The 22533-nt window shown below is 37.9% G+C and overlaps 1 protein-coding gene across 4 annotated transcripts in view; it reads right to left on the bottom strand.

Moving 5' to 3' along the window:
* LOC140731647 (serine/threonine-protein kinase NLK-like) overlaps window positions 1-22533 on the bottom strand; it is a 138203-nt gene that overhangs the window by 35500 nt on the left and 80170 nt on the right. For 2 of the 4 annotated variants that reach the window (XR_012099883.1, XM_073053268.1), the window contains exons 4-8: window positions 17119-17225; window positions 13943-14028; window positions 9629-9838; window positions 1672-1773; window positions 1349-1423 (exon numbers count right to left, since the gene is read on the bottom strand). Coding sequence is in view for 3 of the 4 variants with exons in the window: in XM_073053268.1 (XP_072909369.1) it covers window positions 1349-1423; window positions 1672-1773; window positions 9629-9838; window positions 13943-14028; window positions 17119-17225 (580 nt within the window). In the remaining variant the exon portion in view is untranslated. The remainder of the gene's footprint in view (window positions 1-1348; window positions 1424-1671; window positions 1774-9628; window positions 9839-13942; window positions 14029-17118; window positions 17226-22533) is intronic. The other 2 variants (XM_073053270.1, XM_073053269.1) reach the window with 1 other exon arrangement.

Raw genomic sequence — 22533 nt, 5'->3', positions numbered from 1 at the left:
GAAAGTTTGAGAAATCAATGTTTATGCCATCGGGTTGGAGGCTACTCAGACAGAATACAAGGTGTTGCTCCCCCAGCCCGAGTGTGACCTCATCGCGACAGTAAAGGAGGCCATAGGAGACATGTTGTCCACTGTCTAGGTCTTTCAACATTCAATAGGTTTTAATGAGATTCCCCCTACTCCCATTCTTCTAAACTCCAACGAGTACTGGCCCAGAGCCATTAAACACTTTTTATCAATTAATCCTTTCATTCCCTGGATGACTCTTGTGAACATTCTCTGGAACCTCACCAATGTCAGTGCATCTTTTCTTAGATTAGGGCCCAAAACTACTACAATACTCCAAGTATGGTCTGACTAATGCCTTGAAGCCTATTATATTTTTGTACATTTATATCATCTGAAATTTGCTTGCTTTTTAGCTCCTAGAAAATTTCAAATAGATTTCGTTTCAGTGACACTGTGCAAGTATGTATATTATTGAACAAAGGCAAACTTTGCTGCAATGGTCTAGATTTTGCAATAAAGATAATGATCTGGCTTAGGTAAACTGGACAGCAATTTTTTAGAATCCAAATATGCACAGCTAAATACAAAAGTTAGAAAATTGCTGCCCCAGATTTCCTGTTGTTTTAGAAGCTGAGCTAAAATAGGTCATCGAGAAACCTGGCAATAAAATGCATAAATTTATTCACCAGATAGCCATTAAACACAACAGAAACAGTTAAGACTTCTTCATTCAAGTGCATAATTTCTTTTTAAAGTATTTAGGCTTAGATTACTATCAAACTGTTTCTGGTGCCAAAAAACAACTCAAATGTAGAAGCTCATTTCTTCAAAACAACTCGTTTTTATTCCTTATTTTGCTTTCTGCATTGAACATGGAGTAAATGACTATTCATACTCACCGATTCACATGTTTCCATAGTAAGGTTTCCTCAAGAAACCTTTTGCTTCCTGTTTTTAATAATACCACTGATCTGGATTAAAGGGAATAGTACTGTTTTGACTTTGTACTTACCACAACTTCTAGGCTGAAACCCCATAGAACATCTATGGGCAAGGTAAAGTGTAATGAGCAAAGAACAAACTTCTGGAGGAATTCAGCAGGTCAGGCAGCATCTGTGGAGGCAAAGGGATGATATTTCAGGTCGCAGGGTCTTGACCCTAAATGTTAACCATCTCTCTGCCTCCACAGTTCCTGCCTGATCCATTGATTTTCTCCAGTTTGTTTTTTGTTCCAAATTCCAATATCTGCAGTCTCCTGTTTCCATTTTATTACTCCATTGTAGAGTGCAATAATTCGATAGTGGTCCTGACAAATACAAAATCTGCACTGGACATTTACCTTAATTGTTAAATAACCTATTGGCGCATCTTCACTCCCAAATAATTTGACTTCTTGAATGAGGTCCTGCAGGAACTATTAATGATTTAGGAATTCATATGTATAGGTGGGAATAAAGGAGAAAATTGATATTTTAAAGTAATATTGTAGTTATAAACAGACATTTCAACAGGTTTCAAAAGTATGATCCTTTACAGAAATATAATTTTGCATAACACCAAAAAATTGTTTACATATTCAACTCAAACATCTTGATTACTCTTTCGAGCAGAAAATGCCGTTACAGGCAAATACTTGTTAGAAAATCTATGACCAAATCTTACCTGTTTATGAGGACCCCTGAGTATGTGAGCCTTGGCACCCTCACAAGCTGTTCGCATGGCTTCTAATGATGGAGTTCCCAACAGATCTGTGATTAAGTCCAACTGCCATTAGATAAATAATTCATTGTTTAGGTTAATCAAACAATTTGAAAATTTTCCATTGTTATGACAAAAATCACACATCAATTCCATAGAACAAAGTGAATTTTTAATGCAGCAATTCACTTTAAAATTTTGAGTGAGCAGAAACTAATTCATTTGCACTCAAGCCGAATCAGAGTTATAGGCAATATCTAAACTATGAAAAATCAAATTACTTCCATAACCATGGTATTTTTATTTAAAAATTGCAATGATTTTAAATGAGCTTTATGAATTTGCAATCAAAACCAAGAACGTTACTTCTTGCATATCAGTGATCTTATTGCAACAAAGGATGACTTCCTTCAAACAGGGTCCTGAAAGGTATTCTCATTATTAAAAAAGAGAACATACAGAATGGAGAACTTTTGGAAAAAGGACTGAATTATATTTTGATCCATGCTACAAAATCCAGAAGATGAACCAAGGAGCGTGATTTATTTTCAGCTGTTGAAAAAAAATCAGATTACAAATTGATCTACTATGGTTTTGTATATTTTTTTCCTAAATAAATTTGGTCCAATCACCCATGCCAGATGATTACAGCAAATACTTAACTCTGGTACAATACAAAATAATTGGATAGGTACATAAAATACTACATATATATACACTATATATAAATATTTGCCTTGTTACAGATATTATTTTATACGAGCACATTATTCAATTGTAAAAACATTCTTTAAACTACTACCAAATTTCGTTAATACCATGCCTATAAAAAAAGTATTCAACCCCCTCGGAAGTTTTCTTGTTTATTGTTTTACAACATTGAATCACAGTGGATTTAATTTGGCTTTTTTGACACTGATCAATAGAAAAGACATTTTCATGTCAAAGTGAAAACGGTATAAAACAAAATAATTGATTGCATAAATATTCAACCCCCTTTAAACCGATGCACCAAATCATCACTGGTGCAGCCAAATGTTTTAAAAGTCACATGATTAGTTAAATGGAAATAGTCTGTGTGCAGTCAAGGTGTTTCAATGATTGTAGTAAGAGTATACCTGTATCTGGAAGGTCCAACTGCTGGTGGGTCAATATCCTGCAAAAACTACACCATAAAGACAAAAGAACATTCCAAGTAACTCTTTGGAAAGGATATTGAAAAGCACAAGTCAGGAGATGGATCCAAGAAAATTTCCAAGTCAGTGAATATCCTTTAGAGTATAGTTATGTTAATCATCAAGAAATGGAAAGAATATGGCCCAGCTGTAAATCTGCCTAGGGCAGGCTGTTCTCAAAGCCCAAGTGACCATGCAAGAAAGGGACTAGTGAAGGAGGCCACCAAGAAACCTATGCTCTAGAAACTCTAGAGCAGTTACAAGCTTCGGTGACTGAGATGGGAGAGACTACACATACAACAACTGTTGCCCAGGTGCTTTATGGGAGAGTGACAAAAGAGAAAGCCACTTTTGAAAAGAACTCTCATGAAATATCAGCTAGAATTTGCCAGAAGGCATGTGGGAGACTCTGAAGTCAATTGGAAAAAGGTTCAATGGTCTGATGAAACCAAAATTGAGCTTTTTGGCCATCAGACTAAACGCTATGTTTGGTGTAATCTAAACACCATACATCAGCATAAACATTTCCTACTGTGAAGCATGGTGGTGGCTGCATCATGCTGTTGAGATGCTTCACTGCAGCAGGCCCTGGAAGGCTTGTGAAAGTAGAGGGTAATATGAATGCAGCAAAATACAGGGAAATCCTGGAGGAGAACCTGATGCAGTCTGCAAGAGAACCGGAACTTGGGAGAATATTTGTCTTCCAGCAAGACAATGACCCCAAGCATAAAGCCAAAGCTACATTGGAATGGCTTAAAAAACAACAAAGTTAGTGCTCTGAAGTGGCCAAGTCAGAGTTGAGACCTGACTTGAGAATTTGAGGCTGGACTTGAAAAGGTTTGTTCACTCATGATCCCCGTGCAATCTGACAGAGCTTGAGCAATTTTGTAAAGAAGAATGGAGAAAACTTGCAGTGTACCGATGTATAAAGCTGACAGAGACTGATCCACACAGACTCAAAGCTACTGAATACTGACTTGAAGGGGATGAGTTATTATGCAATCAATTATTGTGTTTAATAATTGTGGTAAATTTAGACCAATTTGTTTTCACTTTGACATGAGTCTTTTCTGTAGATCAGTATCAAAAAATACAAATTAAATCCACCGATTCAATGTTGTAAAAAACATGAAAACTTCCAAGGGGGTGAATACTTTTTATGAACACTGTAAGTTTAGATATATCAAGATCTTACATGACTTTTTTTGCAGAAATCCTTATTTAAATATTTAAACCATTGCATCCTCAGTTAGCCTTGATACTATAAATGTTAATGACTTACAATTAATTTCATTTCCCCTTTTTCCAACAAAAAATTAAGGCAACCTACAAATCCAGTGTCATTTTATACATCACTGCCTTAATTTTTCTAAAACTGGATTTGTAAAAACAAAAACTTTTAATTCTGCCCTCAAGCAGCACTTAATAAATATTAAGCAAAAACTAAAATTGGCTGATTTGGCAAATAATTCGGTTATGGTGGTGGAACAATATTTAAGACTTCCTCGCAATCTCTGGATAATGTCTTTGACCCAAAGTAGGAATGAGAAACCAGAAGTGACAGTAGAGTGGAATGCTGGTAGGGAAGAGTAGCCCTGGGAGTCCTGAACATCAACTCCAGAATGTCACACAGAATAAAATCAAGCATCAGTAAGAAAATATCTTACTAAATAGAACAGATATTTCTGCTCTGCCTTTAGCCATGTTTCAGAGTGTAAGCACCACCTGTAGGCAACATGGTACATCTGGGTGAATGTGGAGGTCTTTAGAGTTCTGGGTTAGCAGTATCATTTCTTAGGAAGGTGGAACTTGAACAAGCAGGACAGCTGTTCTTGAATTGGAAAAGATCCACATGTGAGCTACAAGACACATGGGAGGAAGAGAAGGCTAAAATTAGGTTATGAGAGTAACATTACAGTAGTAAAGGATTTTTCAACTTCACCCCCCCCCCCCCCCCATTCCAGGGAGTGCCTTCGTTTGAAAGGCTTAGAGGGGATGGAAATTTTTAAAGTGCATACATGAGTTTTTGAGCCAGTAGTTCTTATAGAAAAGGGGCAAGACTGGACTTGCCCTCAGGGAATGTAGCCTGGCAAGTGGTTCATGTGTCAGTGGGAGAGCATTTTGGACACAGTGACCATGAATGTTTTAGGGTAATTACAAAAAACACGATATGGAAAATTAATACAGTATCCTGATATTTGAAGGAGGGCGTCATTTCAATAACGTAAATCCAGACCTAGCAAAAATGGATTAGGAGTAGCAAAATGCATGCAACTAGTGGGGGACATTTAAAAGTGAAATAATGAGATATCAGAAGCAACATGTTGAAAGGCAGGTTCAGCAAGTCCAAGGAACATTGGATATCATGGAATCAATGGCTGGATAAAAAGCAAATGTACGGCAGATGTAGAAAACTGAAAACAGTGGAAAAACCTTTGGAAAATATAAAGTGTAGAAGGGTACTTGCATATTTTGTATTTTCTTTAAGGGCAAAGGATAACCAGATAAAGAGTTGGGGACATTGGGTACCCAAGGAGCATTCTGTGTATGGAGATCTTAAATGAACACTTTGCATCTGTATGGACCTTGGAGAAAAATGACTGTTCTAATTTTAGTTAGAGATATAGCACAGAAACAGGCCCTTCTGGAGCAATGAGCCCATGCCACCCAATTACATCCATGTGACAAATTAACCTATTAACCTGTATGTCATTAGAATGTGGGAGGAAACCGCAGCACCCAGAGTAAACCTATGTAATCATGGGGAGAATGTACAAACTCATTACAGACAGTGCCAGGAATTGAACCCCGGTTGCTGGCACTGTAATAGCACAGTTACACTAACTGCTACACTACAGTGTCGTTCCTGTTATAGTTGGAGAATTCAGGGAAAGGGGTGGTGAAATCTTAGAACATTAAAAAGGCTCTAGATCTTAGCAGGCACAGAAGTGGATATATTCCTCATGCCTAGTGAGATGGATTCCAAGCTACTATAAGAAACACAGGAGGAGGTTGCTGGAGAGCTGAAATTTTTTTAATCTTTGCTTGCCACAGGTGGGATGCTATATCATAGGTGAGTCAGATCGACTTTGCTAGGTTTTCTTTTTTGAAGTAGTAACAAAATGTATTGATGTTTGTGTGGACTTCAGTGGGACCACATGGGAAAATGGTACAAAGGTTGCAACCCAAAGGATCCAAGGCAAATTGGCATACTGGATCCAAAGTTGGCTTGTTAACAACATGAGACAGAAGACTATTGCCAAGGGTTGTTTCAGTGATTGAAAACCTTGATGATGGTGCACCACAGATAGGCACAAGAACCCTTAGTACTTGTTATATACATAAACAATTAAGATTTATTTAGAATGTAGGAGGCTTGAAATACATGATACCAAATTTAGTATTGATAGTGAGGATAATAGCCTGAGGATACAGGATGAGTTGATAAAATGGGCAAAGCAATAGCAGATGGAATTTAATCCTGTTAAGCGCAAGTCATACAATTTGGAGTACTAATAAGAGTAGGACATATAGCATTGACTATCATCTTCCCTCACCTGAGGAATCAGTACTTTATAATAACTGGAAGCAGCAAGGTCACTCACTATAAAACTTCAATGTCATCGACTGCTGGACATTGTCACTCAGGATCTTGGATCATATATACATCCACCCCCCCCCCCCCCCCAGTGAATTTGCTTCTTTGCTCCCTGTTTGGAATTATGTACTATTTTTGAATGTTTGCTTGCTATTTTGAATGTTTTGCACCTTGGCCCCTGTGGGATGCTGTCTCATTCAGCTGTACCTATGTATGGTTTGAATGATAATTAAGCTTGATTTGATTTGATTTGGATCAGAAAAGATTTCATATCTGAGCAACATTCAGGTATGAGGTTATTTGAGGCAAGCTAACATTTGCAACACAAATCTAGACAATCAGCATCTCCAAGAGATAACTATCTTTGACATTTATCATCACTGAATCTCCTACCAACATCATTCTTGATTGAGGTTGAGCAATGTCACTAGGTACAACTAGACCATCCACAAAAATAATAGGTCTATCGTATGTAATGAGCAAATCACCTCCTTACAAACCAAAGCCTTCCTATTATCTTCAAGGCACAAGTTAGGTGCAAGATGAAATAGTCCTGCTTGACTAGATGAGTGCAACTCCAAGACAATACCTTAACATCATCCAGGACAATAGAACCTTCTTAATGAGCATCCTAGCCTACAGCCAACATACTCCCTTCTCCATCTCACTATGCTATAGCACCTGCCTCCAACAAAATGTGCTGGGGTTACTTGCCCAAGCCACTCCTAGACAAAAGTAGTAGGTACATCAATATGCGAGTACTTTCAGATGAGTGTAATGTAGCATTGTGATCATAAACTGAAGTAGTGAGCTAATAGCACACTAGGGACACTTTAGTGGTCAGTTAACTGACTAACCTGCATTTCTTTGGGATATGGGGGGGGGAAATGGAAAGTGAAGAAAAACCATATACTCATAGACAATGGGATTCTGAGTCAATTGAAATATTTAAATTAGAAAATGAGCTTTTTTGTAATGATATTAAGAGATGTGACCAAGACCCACAAACAGGGCTATACAGTTAAGACAGTACTGGAATAAGCTTGAGGCTGAACAAGATTTACAGATTTGCTGAAGAGATCTTTTCAATTGTTTTTTTTGAAAATTTAATATTTTAGATTTGCATTTTCATTTCTTCTCACTTGCCCATCTATCTTTGAAAGAGTTTTGTTTTAAACCAAAAGGTTCTTTACAAGTAAAGGTTTGGATCAAAATTCCTATTGGAATGAATCATAATCAGTTCCTTACACATAAACCTAATGAAACCTGCTACAGCTGTATTAGTCCCATGGAATGTTTCAAAACACTTCTAAAAACCAACTTTTTTAAATTTGACCTATTTATAGGATTACTTAATGCCTGCAGATGTTGGTTCTATTTATATAATTTGGTACACTAGATTACATTTTATTCTATATAACGATTGTCTTTACTTATATTTTATTGTCTCTTTTTACGACTATTGATTTACCTTTGCAATCTACGGTATATAAAGCACATTGCGCCCTCATCTCAATGTATGAAAGGTACTACATAAAATTATCTATATACTACTAAAAGTCTCATGCTCTGTCTGTCTGTGACCTCCAATTAGCGCAAACGGTGCATTACAGCGGTACTTTTTTTGGCTAAATCGACTTAAAATGCGCTAACTTACAGAATGCAGGCAAAGTTCAGGGTTATATATTCATATAAAATTGCTCATTTGCCAAAATCAACAGTCCTGCTTTCACCCGAGAGCCGATCCACCATCACGGAAATCGGGACGCGACACCACGACGCATGCGCACGGCCAGCCTCAGCAGCTTCACCAACCGGAGCAAAAGGGCAGGACAGCTCTATTTTCGAGTGGTCAGATTCTGCTAATCACCTTCACCATCAGGACTGGGACAGATCTAACTACCACCCATTAATAAGAGATAAATAAATCTTATTGCAATGATGTGCTTCGAGACATCCATAAAAACCCTTGCTGCAGTCAAAGGACAGCGGTCACGTCCATTTAGGAGAGCGCCAACCACATCATCAAGAATAATCAGCATCTTGGAGACTTTGGTGTTACTGCTTCATATCTGAGTACAGTGAAAGGTTTCAATGGAACATTCAATCATGTAGAAACAGTATCAGGGCAGCTGGAATCCATTGATGCTGGCTAATTATTGATAGATATGTAAGCGAAAAAACTGGCACACTGAGTACAAACGAAAATGATCAACAAAGCATTTTAGGTTAGTTGAACTATTACAAGGCGTCAGCACCAGCACCGTTGTGCAATTAAACTCATTATATTCAATGTAAGTTAATTTCTTGGTTCTCTTAATTCCTATGTGATGCAAGTAGTCTAAAATTATATTTGTGTTCAGCTTCAAGCCGACTATGATGAACAAAAAAAATCTGAGGGGGCACCACTTTAAAAAATTGATGTTGGAGCTGCAGGGTAGAAATGGGTCCATGATTGAAAAGCAGATTGCAGTCAGAGCTAGAGACGAAACGTGGAAAAACTGCACAATTTTTCCAAAAGTTAAAACTGGGAAATGCTCAACATCTCCAAATGTATCACATGATAACCCGTCAACACCACCCACCCCCACCAGCGGAAAGGGACTGTGTCTGTGTTTGGTCCGTTGCTCCTGACGTGCATTGTGGGAGCTGTAGTTCATATGATTGAGTTGAAACCCGGGTTAGACAGTAAGTAGGGATGGCTGATAGCAGTTCTACGGAGGGAGGGGGAGTTGGGGTGAGCTGTCAGCTGAGTCTCTGATCTGTCAGAGGAAAACTAGAAATTTTGCCATCATAAGTGTCCGTCGTTAAACCAGGAGGAGCTATATTTGCCTTGCTACGCGTCTTCTTTAATAAACTGAGTTTTTCATCTTCAATTTCCAAAGCAAAGCAATACCAACAGCATTCTTGAAAATTTAATGATTATTCTGGTCATATTAGACTGCACTACCTTTCTCTCAAAGGGTGCCCCAACGGGTCACCCCGTTGTCTAGTTATAATTACTAACAAATGGACATTTTACATTTTGCTGTGACTGTCTTAAAATGGGTTTTTAAAATAGTGGAACATCTCAGTCAATACATATGGAATTTCATGCCTTTAAAAAAATAAAAGGATATTAAAAACTTATTTCAGTCAGTTGAATTACCTGTTGAATGGGACTTTGAGCCTGAAATAAGATTCTACGACCTAAGAGTTCTGCAAAGATGCATCCTACAGACCAGATATCAATGGCATTAGTGTAATGGCGACTGCCCATCAGGATCTCTGGCGCTCGGTAATACTGAGTGACAACTTCCTGGGTCATATGACGAGACTCATCAAGTTCTTCTACTCTGGCAAGGCCAAAGTCACAGATCTGCAAGAAAACAAAATGTTTAAGAATTCTAGCAATAAATGCCAAAGCTATAACATTATATTAAGTTAAAAAAACTAAAATAAAAAATGACAGTTATCAAATTTAAACAAATATTTTATGAAAGCAACTGACCTTAAAGGGGTTTTGCATTTTAAGGTTAGGTGGTACAATAAAATAGAAATGTTTCTGATTCAAGGAATTTGCTAAGCAATAAAATTAACTCAATAATGCCATTATATTAGATTATTAAAAAAATGACATCTAGTTGAAAGTCTACAGCTATAAGAAAATTATTCAATTAAAGTATCAACACTTGAACAAAATACTTAAGTCTTTCATTCACATTGAAGAACAGGCAAATGTTCAGGAGGCACAAATTGCTAATGGTTCATTTCACTGGATCAGCTGAAGAACTGCACAACTAAGAGATCACAATTCAACAGCAAGAGACAAGAAATTGCAGATGTTGGAAACTGGTGCAACAAACAATTTCTTGGAGGAACTCAAGTTGAGCAGCATCTGTGGAGGATAAAGAACTATTGATGTTGCAGGTCAAAAACTTGCACTGACCTATGAGTTCTTCCAGATTGTTTCTCACTGTGCTAAACTATCTGACCTTGAAACAGCTAAGCAGTTTTTTGTACTTAGTCAGATGGAAATTCTAAGCTTCCTGCTCCTGATCAATATAAATCATTTGAAGTGCAAACTTGAGATGTCACAGAAGCCAGCATCAAACTAGGATGGATTAAGATTCTTTGTCTTGGAGACCCATGTGCTTGGGTTCATTTTTCAGAAACCTTAAATTGGGATAGATGTTCCAAATACTGCAAAACTTCCCCATCACAGATTTGAAAATCAAAATTATTTGCTTGGATTAGAATGGGAATTGTGTCCACCTTTAGGATTAAGGAAACAATTGGGAAATTTTTCTTACAATGAAATTTAGCTCATTTGGCTTGGTTTCCCATTCTTTACCAAGCAAGTTATTTTGATCTTCAAATATGAGATAGAAAAACTGAAGCATTTGGAATACCAGCCAGAAATGACAAATATGATGATACAACAGTATTTGATTTTCTTCTATTAAACCAAGGTACCACAATAGTACTGTGCAGTGCAAGGAGACTTGGTGATATCACTTCAGTTGAATAGTAAATAATTTCATTCAAATAGTGACAACAAAAACATGCTTTCTCCATCAAAGCATTCTTAATGTAATTAACCATGCAGAGTTAGAAGAATAGAGAACAAAAATCCAAACTGTTTGATGTTAAGAGAAATAGAACTACAGAACCTCAAAATTGTCAGCCACTGGCTAGCAATATAAATGACTAAATCAATGCAAAAACAACTTTCAGACTAAGGAAAATCTTGCTAACAGACTACTTTCTTCAATCTTTCCCCTTTTCTGAAATACATCCAATATTTCCTTATAATTGGCTTTGTATATTACTATCAGTTCCTGATCTTAACTCTTTGAATGTCAAATCTTAAACACTTGATTAGTTCAGCAAAATGAAATGCTTACTTGGAAAACTGTTGACTTTTCAAACTGGCTTTCACTTTGATAATCTCAATCTGTTCTTTTCTTAGTAAATGAAACACATCATTCATCAATTTTCTTCTACCAAAGTTTCAAGGATCCAGAATATTTTTGTTGCTCACTGGAGTACCTACCCTCAAGGGGCAACTCCTTAATAAAACAGACAAGCAGAACTACACACAATGTCAAGCTAAGGTCTGACCAATGCTGTGTACATCAAAACAACATATCTTTCATAGTTCAAAATGCGATTTAATGCCTTAGTTGACATTTATTGAAACTTGTGCTGCAGCATCATAACTCTAGTTCAAAGCAAAAAAGATGCTTATAATCAATCAGCTGTTTAACTACTAAATTAAAAAAAGGATCTAGTGCTTTCCCAATGTATATGACAAATGAACTCTTCTCGGGCTTCCAGCGGGTCAGGTATCGATTATAACTGGTGTTGCAATGACAAACTCTGCCATCTTAATGGATGATGCCTGAAGATGATGGACACTGTCATCGAAATGTCGGTTATAATTGATACCTATACCCAAATGGAAGCCTGAGAAGATTTTGATCCTAAATATATCATTCCTTCCAAACGAGTTTACTATTTTGCATTACAAAAATTTAATTTTCATCTTGCAATCTTCACACTTATCATATACTAGAAGATCACGTTCAATAGCTGTGTGTAAAACAGTGGTGGAAGCATGATATGCAAAAACTGTTGAGTAAAAGTAACAACAGACACAAGGAGCTGAGCAAAGTTGATCAGAAGGGTAATCAAGCAGGGAAGAGAATAGAGCAGCAATATTTGAAGTTTTTGGGAGTAAAAAACACTTCCCAAAAGAAGAAGAATTGGTTCATAACAGCATTCTAAACACCATCCAGCCCAAGATCTTAAGGCACAAACTAACGGAGATGGGAGTAGACTCTCACATGGTGGATGGGATAGTGGACTACTTGACAGATAGACCTCAGTATGTGCGGTTGGGAGACTGTAGGTCTGACACGGTGGTCAGCAGCACAGGGGCGCCGCAGGGAACCGTACTCTCTCCGGTCCTGTTCACCCTGTACACATCAGACTTCCAATATAACTCGGAGTCCTGCCATGTGCAGAAGTTCGCTGATGACACGGCCATAGTGGGGTGTGTCAGGAATGGACAGGAGGAGGAGTATAGGAAACTGATACAGGACTTTGTGATATGGTGCAACTCAAACTACCTGCGTCTCAATATCACCAAGACCAAGGAGATGGTGGTGGACTTTAGGAGATCTAGGCCTCATATGGAGCCAGTGATCATTAATGGAGAATGTGTGGAGCAGGTTAAGACCTACAAGTATCTGGGAGTACAGTTAGACGAGAAGCTAGACTGGACTGCCAACACAGATGCCTTGTGCAGGAAGGCACAGAGACGACTGTACTTCCTAAGAAGGTTGGCGTCATTCAATGTCTGTAGTGAGATGCTGAAGATGTTCTATAGGTCAGTTGTGGAGAGCGCCCTCTTCTTTGTGGTGGCGTGTTGGGGAGGAAGCATTAAGAAGAGGGACGCCTCACGTCTTAATAAGCTGGTAAGGAAGGCGGGCTCTGTCGTGGGCAAAGTACTGGAGAGTTTAACATCGGTAGCTGAGCGAAGGGCGCTGAGTAGGCTACGGTCAATTACGGATAACTCTGAACATCCTCTACATAGCACCATCCAGAGACAGAGAAGCAGTTTCAGCGACAGGTTACTATCGATGCAATGCTCCTCAGACAGGATGAAGAGGTCAATACTCCCCAATGCCATTAGGCTTTACAATTCTACCGCCAGGACTTAAGAACTTTTTAAAAGCTATTATTAATGCTTTTTGAAATAGTGATTTAGATGCATATCATATTTTTTACTGAGTTAAGTATTGTATGTAATTAGTTTTGCTACAACAAGTGTATGGGACATTGGAAAAAAGTTGAATTTCCCCATGGGGATGAATAAAGTATCTATCTATCTATCTAAATGGAGGATGAGGCAACCGTAACTGATAAGGTAAGTCAAAGACAGCATAAAAGCAAAAGACAGGGCATACAATATAGCAAAAATGAATGGAAATCTAGAGGATTAGGAAGCTTTTAAAAACCAATAGAAGGAAACTAGAAAAACAGTAAGGAGAGAAAACTTCATAGACACTTCATTATATTAGATATAGCACAGGATCCAAGAACCAATTGATTTTATTGAATATTATAGGCCAAATATTTACAAGGTAGTTACTTCAATATACTTTGATTTGTTCATTTTCTTTTAAGTTGTTAATATTTTTTAAAATTTCACTTCATTTTAAGGATCCCGTGTTTATTAAAATGAGTGCTTGCTTTCATAAGCAATAAAATCATGGCCACCTTCATCACCTATCAATGGTTTTGACTCAAAGCCTCTCATCAATGCACTGCCACAGATCTACATCTTGCTTCTGAACGCTAAGTGACAGTAAGATCAGTGAGGTACATCTAGGAAACTGGCTAGGCAAAAATCTTGATTCAGTAAAATGACCCATAACTACTTTACATTATATTGCGTAAAAATATGCAAACCAACCTTGAGGACACAGTTGCTGTTCACAAGAAGATTTCCTGGTTTAATGTCCCGGTGTAATATACCAGCTGAATGCAGATACTTCAGACCTAAAATTGACATTAAATAATTAAGTGAATGTATGTAAGATTGTACACTATTTCTCCATTGATAACTGTGTTGTGCCTGCAATAGTACTGCATCACATTCTAGCAGTTTCTTAGGTGGCTCTGAACATGCTGTTTCAAGCATCTTAAGTCCTCAGATCAAAGTTTGCTCTTCTCAAATTGCACAGAATGCACTTTTAATTTCCAAAAGATGGAAACAAACTGCAATTTACAACAGCTAATTTTCATCTCTATCACAATGAAATATCAGAAAATGTTTTATCTGAAAGCTCCATAATGGAATTTAACTTTACTCAGTTGCTGCTCCTTCATGTACAAATTGAAAAGTTAGGGATTTAAGTATATATTTCTGAAAAGGTCAAATTACTCATGCATTTTAAACTAACCAATATTTCAGTTTCTTATTCTTTATGATCTGTCTGTTCAAATATGTACAAATGCATCATATGCTACTTCCTTTTCCCTTTGTTGAAATACCACAGCAATTTCCAGGTGCTAATATTGTGGTTGGATACAAAAACTGCATTTATACACACTCATGTCCTCTGGACACCCTAAAAGTGTTCACAACAAATTAAGTTCAGGTGAAAGGTCACTGACATGAAACATTTATTTTTAAATATTACCTTTCTCCTGTAAAAGTGTTGTCAGCATTTTCTGTTTTAAGTATTTGCTCATTGTGTTGAGAGGGACCACTGAATGCACATAAGAATGCCCCATTCAATGCCAGTGACAAACAATGGACAAACAGTTTTAATGATGTTGGCTCAGACAGAGTGGCCTGGTCTCACTATATTTATTTTAAATACCAATCTTATGTTCAACTAAAAGCAGATCAAAATTCTCTTAACTATCTATTCAAACCGTCAATATCCTTCACTCGGCAAAGTTCCTTAATCTTACCATCTTTGCTTCTTACCCTTAAACAGGCATGCTGACTCTAAATTCTTGTCAATCTTGCTTTTAAATGCCTCCTGCTTATCAAATATTGACCCTCCTAACAGCAGTTCCCAATCTACTTCTGTCAAAATCCTGTCAATACACTTTTGAAATTAACTTTCCTTCATTTCAAGGCTCTGTCTTGAGTACTGACCTGATTTACCATGACTACAGATGCTGGAAACCCAGAGCAACTGAACTATGGTCACTGTTCCAAAAAGGCTCCTACAGAGATACTTCAATCAATTGCCCATCCTCACTCCTTAAGGCTCTCCCAACAAGGGAGCTCTGCACTCTGGTTCAAAATACAGCTTGAATGTATTTTACAAATTCCAGCCCATCTAAGCTCCTAACACTATGGCAATCATAGTCAATCTTGGAAAAGTTAAACTTCCCCACTGCTACAACCCTAGTGCTTTCAAAACTTCCTGCAACTTGCCTTCAGATCTGTTCTTCCCATTCTTGCTAACTGTTCAGTGACCTAGATTACAAAGCCATTAAAGTGATAGTATCCCTTTATTATTCTGCAGTTCTTTTCAGATAGCCTCATTGGCCAATCCCTCCAGGATATCCTCTGAGGAGTGCTGTAATGCTCTCCCTGATCATCATCCCTTCCCTTTCTGCATGCCGGAAACATCTATACATTAAGTAAATGCATTTGAAGCCTGCCTGCGTCTCATGCATCCCCTACCTGTCTGATTTTCTCATTTGACTTGCCCGTTTGATTTTCTACACAAGTCAGAGCTCCAACCTGCTGTCCCTATCCCTCTGCCTCACTAGTTTATATCAATGTTTTATAAAAGCTTATTCAATATTAAAGGCCATCTCAAAATCACAAAGAATGAATTTCTAGGAAGCACAGCCTGTATAACCTGTTCTAATAACTTGTACAAACTGAAATGCAATATAAATGCAAATAGATAAATGATTGATACTTGCCCTATATTATCATTGTAAACCTGAATTACAGGAATTACTTACAATTCCTGTGTTTACAACAAGCATTTAAAAATGATTACATGATTGGAACATCTGAACTTCGCTAATTCAATGTATAAAAAATTTAGAGATCGATAGCTTTGAATGTGTTCTTTTAATATGGAACAAATGCAATTCATTTTAGACTTTCAAGATAATAAGGGCAGATTCTAGGCCAGCAGGCAAGTTCAGAAAGAGTCTGAGGTTAATCTGCTGTACAATGTAAGTGAATGTAGGTAATCACTTGAAGGAGGCGGTCTTGATTTATTCTTAACTAAACAAAGAATGAGTATTCTCGCGGAAGGAGATAAACTGCAGGAAAAAAACATCGACAGACATGTGAAGAGCCTTCAAGTGATTAAGAATCAACCTGTGGAGGTGATAGAAAACTGGAAATTTATAAATATTATACTTATTCAAAAAGCAAAATAACATGCTAGGCAATCTGTTGAACATATTTCACCCATGGTTTTTTATGTGTATGTATATGCACATGCACACTATTACCTCTGTTCAAGCACAGGCTTCATAATTGCCATTGGTCTTAATCCAGAAAATCTAATGTCTATTAGCAGAAACAAGTATTGTAAGATAACAGGCTAGGAGGATGGGCAGACAAGTGGCAAACGAATTCAATACAGATAAAATGAAGCCACACAGACTGGCAGAAATAGAGAAAATGTAGATCGAATGACTAAGTTCCAAAGGAAATGCAAGACTAGGCAGGATAGACTGCATTAATATATATTGTGAGAATAGTTAGTAAAACACGTGGGATCCTGAGATTCACAAAGTGAATCAGAGATAAAACCAGGGATGCTGAGCCTGTGTAATACTGTCCAGACCACAACTCTCCATACACTTAATTATAGAACAATATTTTAAGGATGCAAAAGTCTTAGAGGATATAGAACTGATTATTCAAAATGGCTCTAGGAATGAAAACATTTGAGAAAGAGAATTTAGTTCCTTTGGAGCAAAGATAACATTCAATGAGGATATATTCCATCAATATTTTAATGACAAAGGGCCTAGAAACAATCTGAGGGATGATTACTAATTAAATGAAATCTATATTTCTGCAAAAATTATTACCTTGATAAAAAATATTCTTTAATGTTTGGACTAAATAAACCCACCAGTAAACATACCCACCTCTCAAAATCTGGTAGAGAAAAACTTTGACATGATCAGAACTCAATGGTTGTGGAGACACAATGATCTTGTGTAGGTCGCTTTGCATTAGCTCTGTGACAACATAGCTAAAGGAATAAAAAGTCAAGGAAAAAAACTAATTGCTGCAAATTAGTTCCTAGAATTTAAAGACACAACATTAGCATTAAGACGCTTTGGTTCATGCTATTAATTGTTCAACAGACTAAGTGAGAATGTATATGTGCTGTAAAAAGGGAAACTTGTACATTTGCAATGATCACCTCAGGACTTTTTATCAACTTATGAAGTATTCTACCTATGATCTGCTATTTCAATCTTCCATTTGCTTTCATTTTGATGCTGCTGCTTCTAAACATGCAAATTTCAAATCAAATTAACTAGAATTGACAAATATTTCGGGAAATATTAAGTCAATTACATACAGGAAAACCAAACAGGTTAAACTATTGGCCCTTTTTATAACCTGTATTATTTTAGCCTGATTCCTGCCTAACATCTAGTGCAGACAGTAAAAATTCCCAAATGGTTTAATAAGTGTAAATGCATCACCTATTCTGTTAATCAACATACAAAAATTCAAGATTTCCCAATTTCTGGCAAGCTCCAGCTACTAAAGAGACTGTATAATTGGCTTTAACACTCCTGAATTTAAAAGTGGGAGAACTATAAAACTGAACAAGGTTTTTCCTGTTTCCTATCCAGAGGCCTATGCCAGATGTGCAAGTGTATATTAGCAAAGAGTAAGATTGTCATTAGTTAAACTAGTCTTCAATTTATCAATGTGTTATAAGTCATTGCCCACTACTGAGACTTTTCAAACACTATTGAAGAAACATCCCATTCATTATAACTAAAATACATTAACATTTTGCTTGGAAACATTAGAAATCTCAATGTAAATCACTTGCATCAAAATTCTTCTTAATTGAAACTTACGATTTGATGGATATCTCAGTGTATGTCCATTTATTCAGATATTAAAATTAAATAGTCAAAATTTTACCTACAGGGAAGTCATCCTTTCAAACCTGCTGAGCTTAACAGAATCAAAGATGAACAGCTAAAACAGTAACAAAGGAGATCAAATGCGCGTGGGGTGGAAAAAAAATTGCACTTCAACTGGTGCCAAAGCAGGTTTCAGGATGCAACATCAAATGGAAAGACCGAATGAAAAGGAAAAATAGGAAACAATGTTTAGCAACAAGCATTAATACAAACTAAAATGCTCCTCTGCTCCACCTGCCAAAAGCAGAATTTTCTGGTGGCCAACCATTTTAATTCCTATCCCCATTCCTGTTACGATATGTCGGTAAAAGGCTTCCTCTTCTGTCACAATGAGGCCACACTCAAGGTGGAGGAGCAACACCACCTATTCCATTCTAGGTTGCCTCCATGAACATCTATTTCTCATGTTGGTATTTTTTCCTTCTTTTTCTCCCCTCCCCTTTCATTCCCTACTTGGCCCTAAAGAGAGGGCATATAATAGAGCAAGTATTAGTGGAAAATTAGAGGATTGGGAAGCTTTAAAAAAAAACAGAAGGCAAGTAAAAAGTTTTAGGAAGCAAAGGATGGAATATGAAGGCAAGCTAGCCAATAATGTTAAAGAGCATACAAAAAGTTTCTTCAGATATAAAAAGTGTAAAAGAGAGCTGAGAGTAGATATCAGGCTGCTGGAAAATAACATTGGAGAGGTAGTAACGGGGGACAAGGAAATGACAAGACAAGCTGAATAATATTTTGCATCAGTCTTCACTGTGGAAGATACTAACAAATGCCGGAAGTTCGAGAGTGTCGGGGACAGAAGTGTGTGATATTGCATTACTAGGGAGAAAGTTCTTGGGAAACTAAGATCTGAAGGTAGATAATTCACCTGGACGAGATGGTATACACCCCAGGGTTCTGAAAGAGACTGCCTGAAGAGATTGTGGAGGCATTAGTAATGATTTTTCAAGAATCAAGTGATCCTGGCATGGTTACAAAAGAATGGAAAGTTGCAAATGTCATTCCACTCTTCAAGAAGGGACAGAGGCAAAACAAACTATATGCAAGTTAGTCTGACCTCAGTAGTTGGGAAGAAGTTGGAGTCGATCGTTAAGGATGAGGTCTCAGGGTGTATGGAGGCACATGATAAAATAGATCATAGTCAGGATGGTTTTCTCAAGGGAAAATCTTGCCTGATGAATCTGTTGGCATTCTTTCAAGAAATAACAAGCTGGACAGACAAAGGAGTTGTGCACTTGAGTTTTTAGAAGGCCTTTGACTAGGTGCCACATATAAGGCTGCTTGACAAGCTATGAGCCCATGGTTTTACAGGAAAGATTCTAGCATGAATAAAGCAATGGCTGATTGGTGGAAGCAAAGAATGGGAATAAAGGGAACCTTCCTGACTGGCTGCCGGTGACTAGTGGTATTCCACAGACGTCTGTGTTGGGACTGATTCTTTTGATGTTACATGTCAATGATATGGATAATGGAATTCATGGCTTTGTTGGAAAGTCTGCAGATGATATAAAGATAGGTGGTAGTTTTGAGGAAGTAGGAGAGAAGGACTTGGGTGAATGGGCAAAGAAGTGGCAGTGATAGGGAGTGTACAGTCATGCATTTTCGTAAAAGAAATAAAAACGTAGACTATTTTCTAAATGGAGAGAAAATAGCAAAAAAAAAGAGGTACAAAGGGATTTGGGAGTCCTCGTGCAGAATTTCCGAGGTTAACTTGCAGGTTGAGTCGGTGTTGAGGAAGGCAAATGCAATGATAATATTCATTTCCAGAGGTCTAGAATATAAAAGCAAGGATATAAAGCACTGGTGATGCCTCACTTGGGGAATATTATGAGCAGTTTTGGGCCTCTTATCTAAGGAAGGACATGCTAACGTTGGAGAGGATTCAAAGCAGGTGTACAAAAATGATTCCAGGATTGAATGTCTTGTTATACAAGGAGCTTGATGGCTCTGGGCCTCTACTCACTGGGATTCAGAAGAAGGAGGGGTGGCATTGAAACTTATCGAATGTTGAAAGGCCCTGATACAGTGGATGTGCAGAGGACGTTTCCTCTGGTGAGGGAATCTAAGACCAGAGTACACAGCCTCAGAACAGAGGTGAGTCCTTTTAGAACAGAGAGAAGGAGGAATTTCTTTAGCCAGAGTGGTGAATCTGTGGAATTTGTTGCCACAGGTGGCTCTGGAGGCCAAGTCATTGGGTATGTTTAAGGTAGGAGGTTGATTAGTCAGGGCATGGAGGGATATAGGGAGAAGACAGGAGAGTGGGGCTGAGAAAGTGGATCAGCCATGATGAATGGCCTAATTCTGCTGTTATTTCTTATGGTCTCTTCTCCTCACCCTCCTTCCCTTTCTCCCATGATCCACTATATTAGATTCCCTCTTTTCCAACCCTTCATTTTTCCAATCCACCTGGCTTCACCTATCATTTTCTAGCTTGTCCTCCCCCCCCCCCCCCTTTTCATTCTGGATCTTCCCCCCTCCTTTTCAGTCCTGATGAAGAGACTTGGCCCAAACATTGACTATTTCTTTATTTTCATAGAGGCTGCATGACCTGCTGAGTTCCTCTAGCATTTTGTATGTGTTGGCAACATGAGTGAATTTGCAGATGCTGGAAATAAATAAAAACACAAAATGCTGGCAGAACTCAGCAGGCCAGACTATGGGAGGAGGCAGTGACAACGTTTCCGCCCGAAACCCTTCATCAGGAGTGAAGTAACATGGGATGGTTGAGGGGGGTATAAGAAGTGGGGGGAGGGATGAAGTAGAGAGCTGGGAAGTGATAGGCTGAAGGGAAATGGGCTAGGGAAAAGGTGGAGAATTATGGGAAATAAAAGAGAAAGAAAGGTAGGGCTGGGGGGAGATTATAGTGAGGGGGGGAAAAGAGAGAAAGAGAACCAGACTAAAATTATAGATAGGGATGGGGTAAGGGGGGGCAGGGGTATCAATGGAGGTCTGTGAGTTGAATGTTCATGCCGGCAGGTAGGAGGCTACCTAGGCAGGAGATAAGGTATTGTTCCATCAACCTGCGTGTGGCCTCATATTGACGGTAGAGGAGGCCATGGACAGACATATCGGAGTGGGAGTGGTCTGTGGAATTGAAGTGTGTGGCCACAGGGAGATCCCGCCACTGCTGGAGGACTGAGCGCCGGTGTTCGGCGAAACGGTCTCCCAGTTTGCAGCGGGTCTCCCCAATGTATAAATGACCACATCGGGAGGACGGTAGAGGAGGCCACGGACAGAATTCCATGGATTTCCAGCAGAATCTCTTGGGTTAATAAAATGTAATAGATTTGATTTGCCTGTATATCAACAGAAGTTTCAGACAGTATCAGTCTTGAACATTAAAATTTAAACAAAACCGGTTTAAATAAAAGAACATGACTGGAAATACTATAAATCCAAGACATGGATGAGCAAAGATCCTTTAAGATTACCACTGTCGTATTTTCCACACGTAAGCTTCATTTTAGAGATAAGTCAAAGTAAACATACAGGTCAACCCTGTTACATTGTGAACAGGCAGCTACCCACCTCTGCTGCAGATTTTCACCCTATTAAATAAAAAATATACATATTCAAGAAACAAATTATCTAGCATGTTAAAGCAGACCATTAGATTTGAAGAGCAGCATCAGTAATGTCATAACTATAGTTCTGAAGGATTAATATGTTTAGCCTAGCCCATTTTTCATTAAAAAATAAGCATACTTTTAGTCTTTCAAACAAAATTGTTAACCATAATAAATAGAAATAGGCAACTATAGAATTCTGAGTTAATTTGATTAAGAGGCTAGCATTATGTATAGCAGTCCACTTACACATGTTCACATCTGTTCTACAAATGTAATCCCTCATGTACATTTGTAGCATGTTGCATGTTTGAACAAGTAGGAATCCTTCCAGGCTATACCGATATGAAATTGGGCTCTATTTCAATTGGCTCCATATCATTCATCTAGGTTTCTTTGGAGTCACTCATTTCAATTAGATGTTGAATTAAACACTGCAAACCCCAGAAATTTGTAATCCCTAATGACTCAACTGTTTCAACAACAAAGACTACTTAAGTAAGAATTGAAAGACACCTCAGATTCAGATCTGCACTGCTCTTGATTCAAATACAAAACTGCTACATATTAATAAAACTAACGTGAGCTCAAAGGTGCCATTAATTTGAACAGCATATCTGTCTCGAGATAACCTATTTGAGGGGTTGGAGTTTGGAATAGAGCCACTGTTTACCTACGCTTCCAATATCCCTGTATTTTCATTCACCAAGCTTGAACAGATGGTGTCTGATAAGGTGCCATTCTTTTTGTTCTAAATGCTTCTGTAGTTTAACAAAAACAACTAGTTCCAGCTTCAATAGCTTTCAATACTCCAAACCAAGAGAGA

The sequence above is a fragment of the Hemitrygon akajei genome, chromosome 8 (assembly GCF_048418815.1).
Source record: "Hemitrygon akajei chromosome 8, sHemAka1.3, whole genome shotgun sequence".
NCBI classification, from domain to species: Eukaryota; Metazoa; Chordata; class Chondrichthyes; order Myliobatiformes; family Dasyatidae; genus Hemitrygon; species Hemitrygon akajei.
This window is presented reverse-complemented; position numbering and strand designations above follow the sequence as displayed.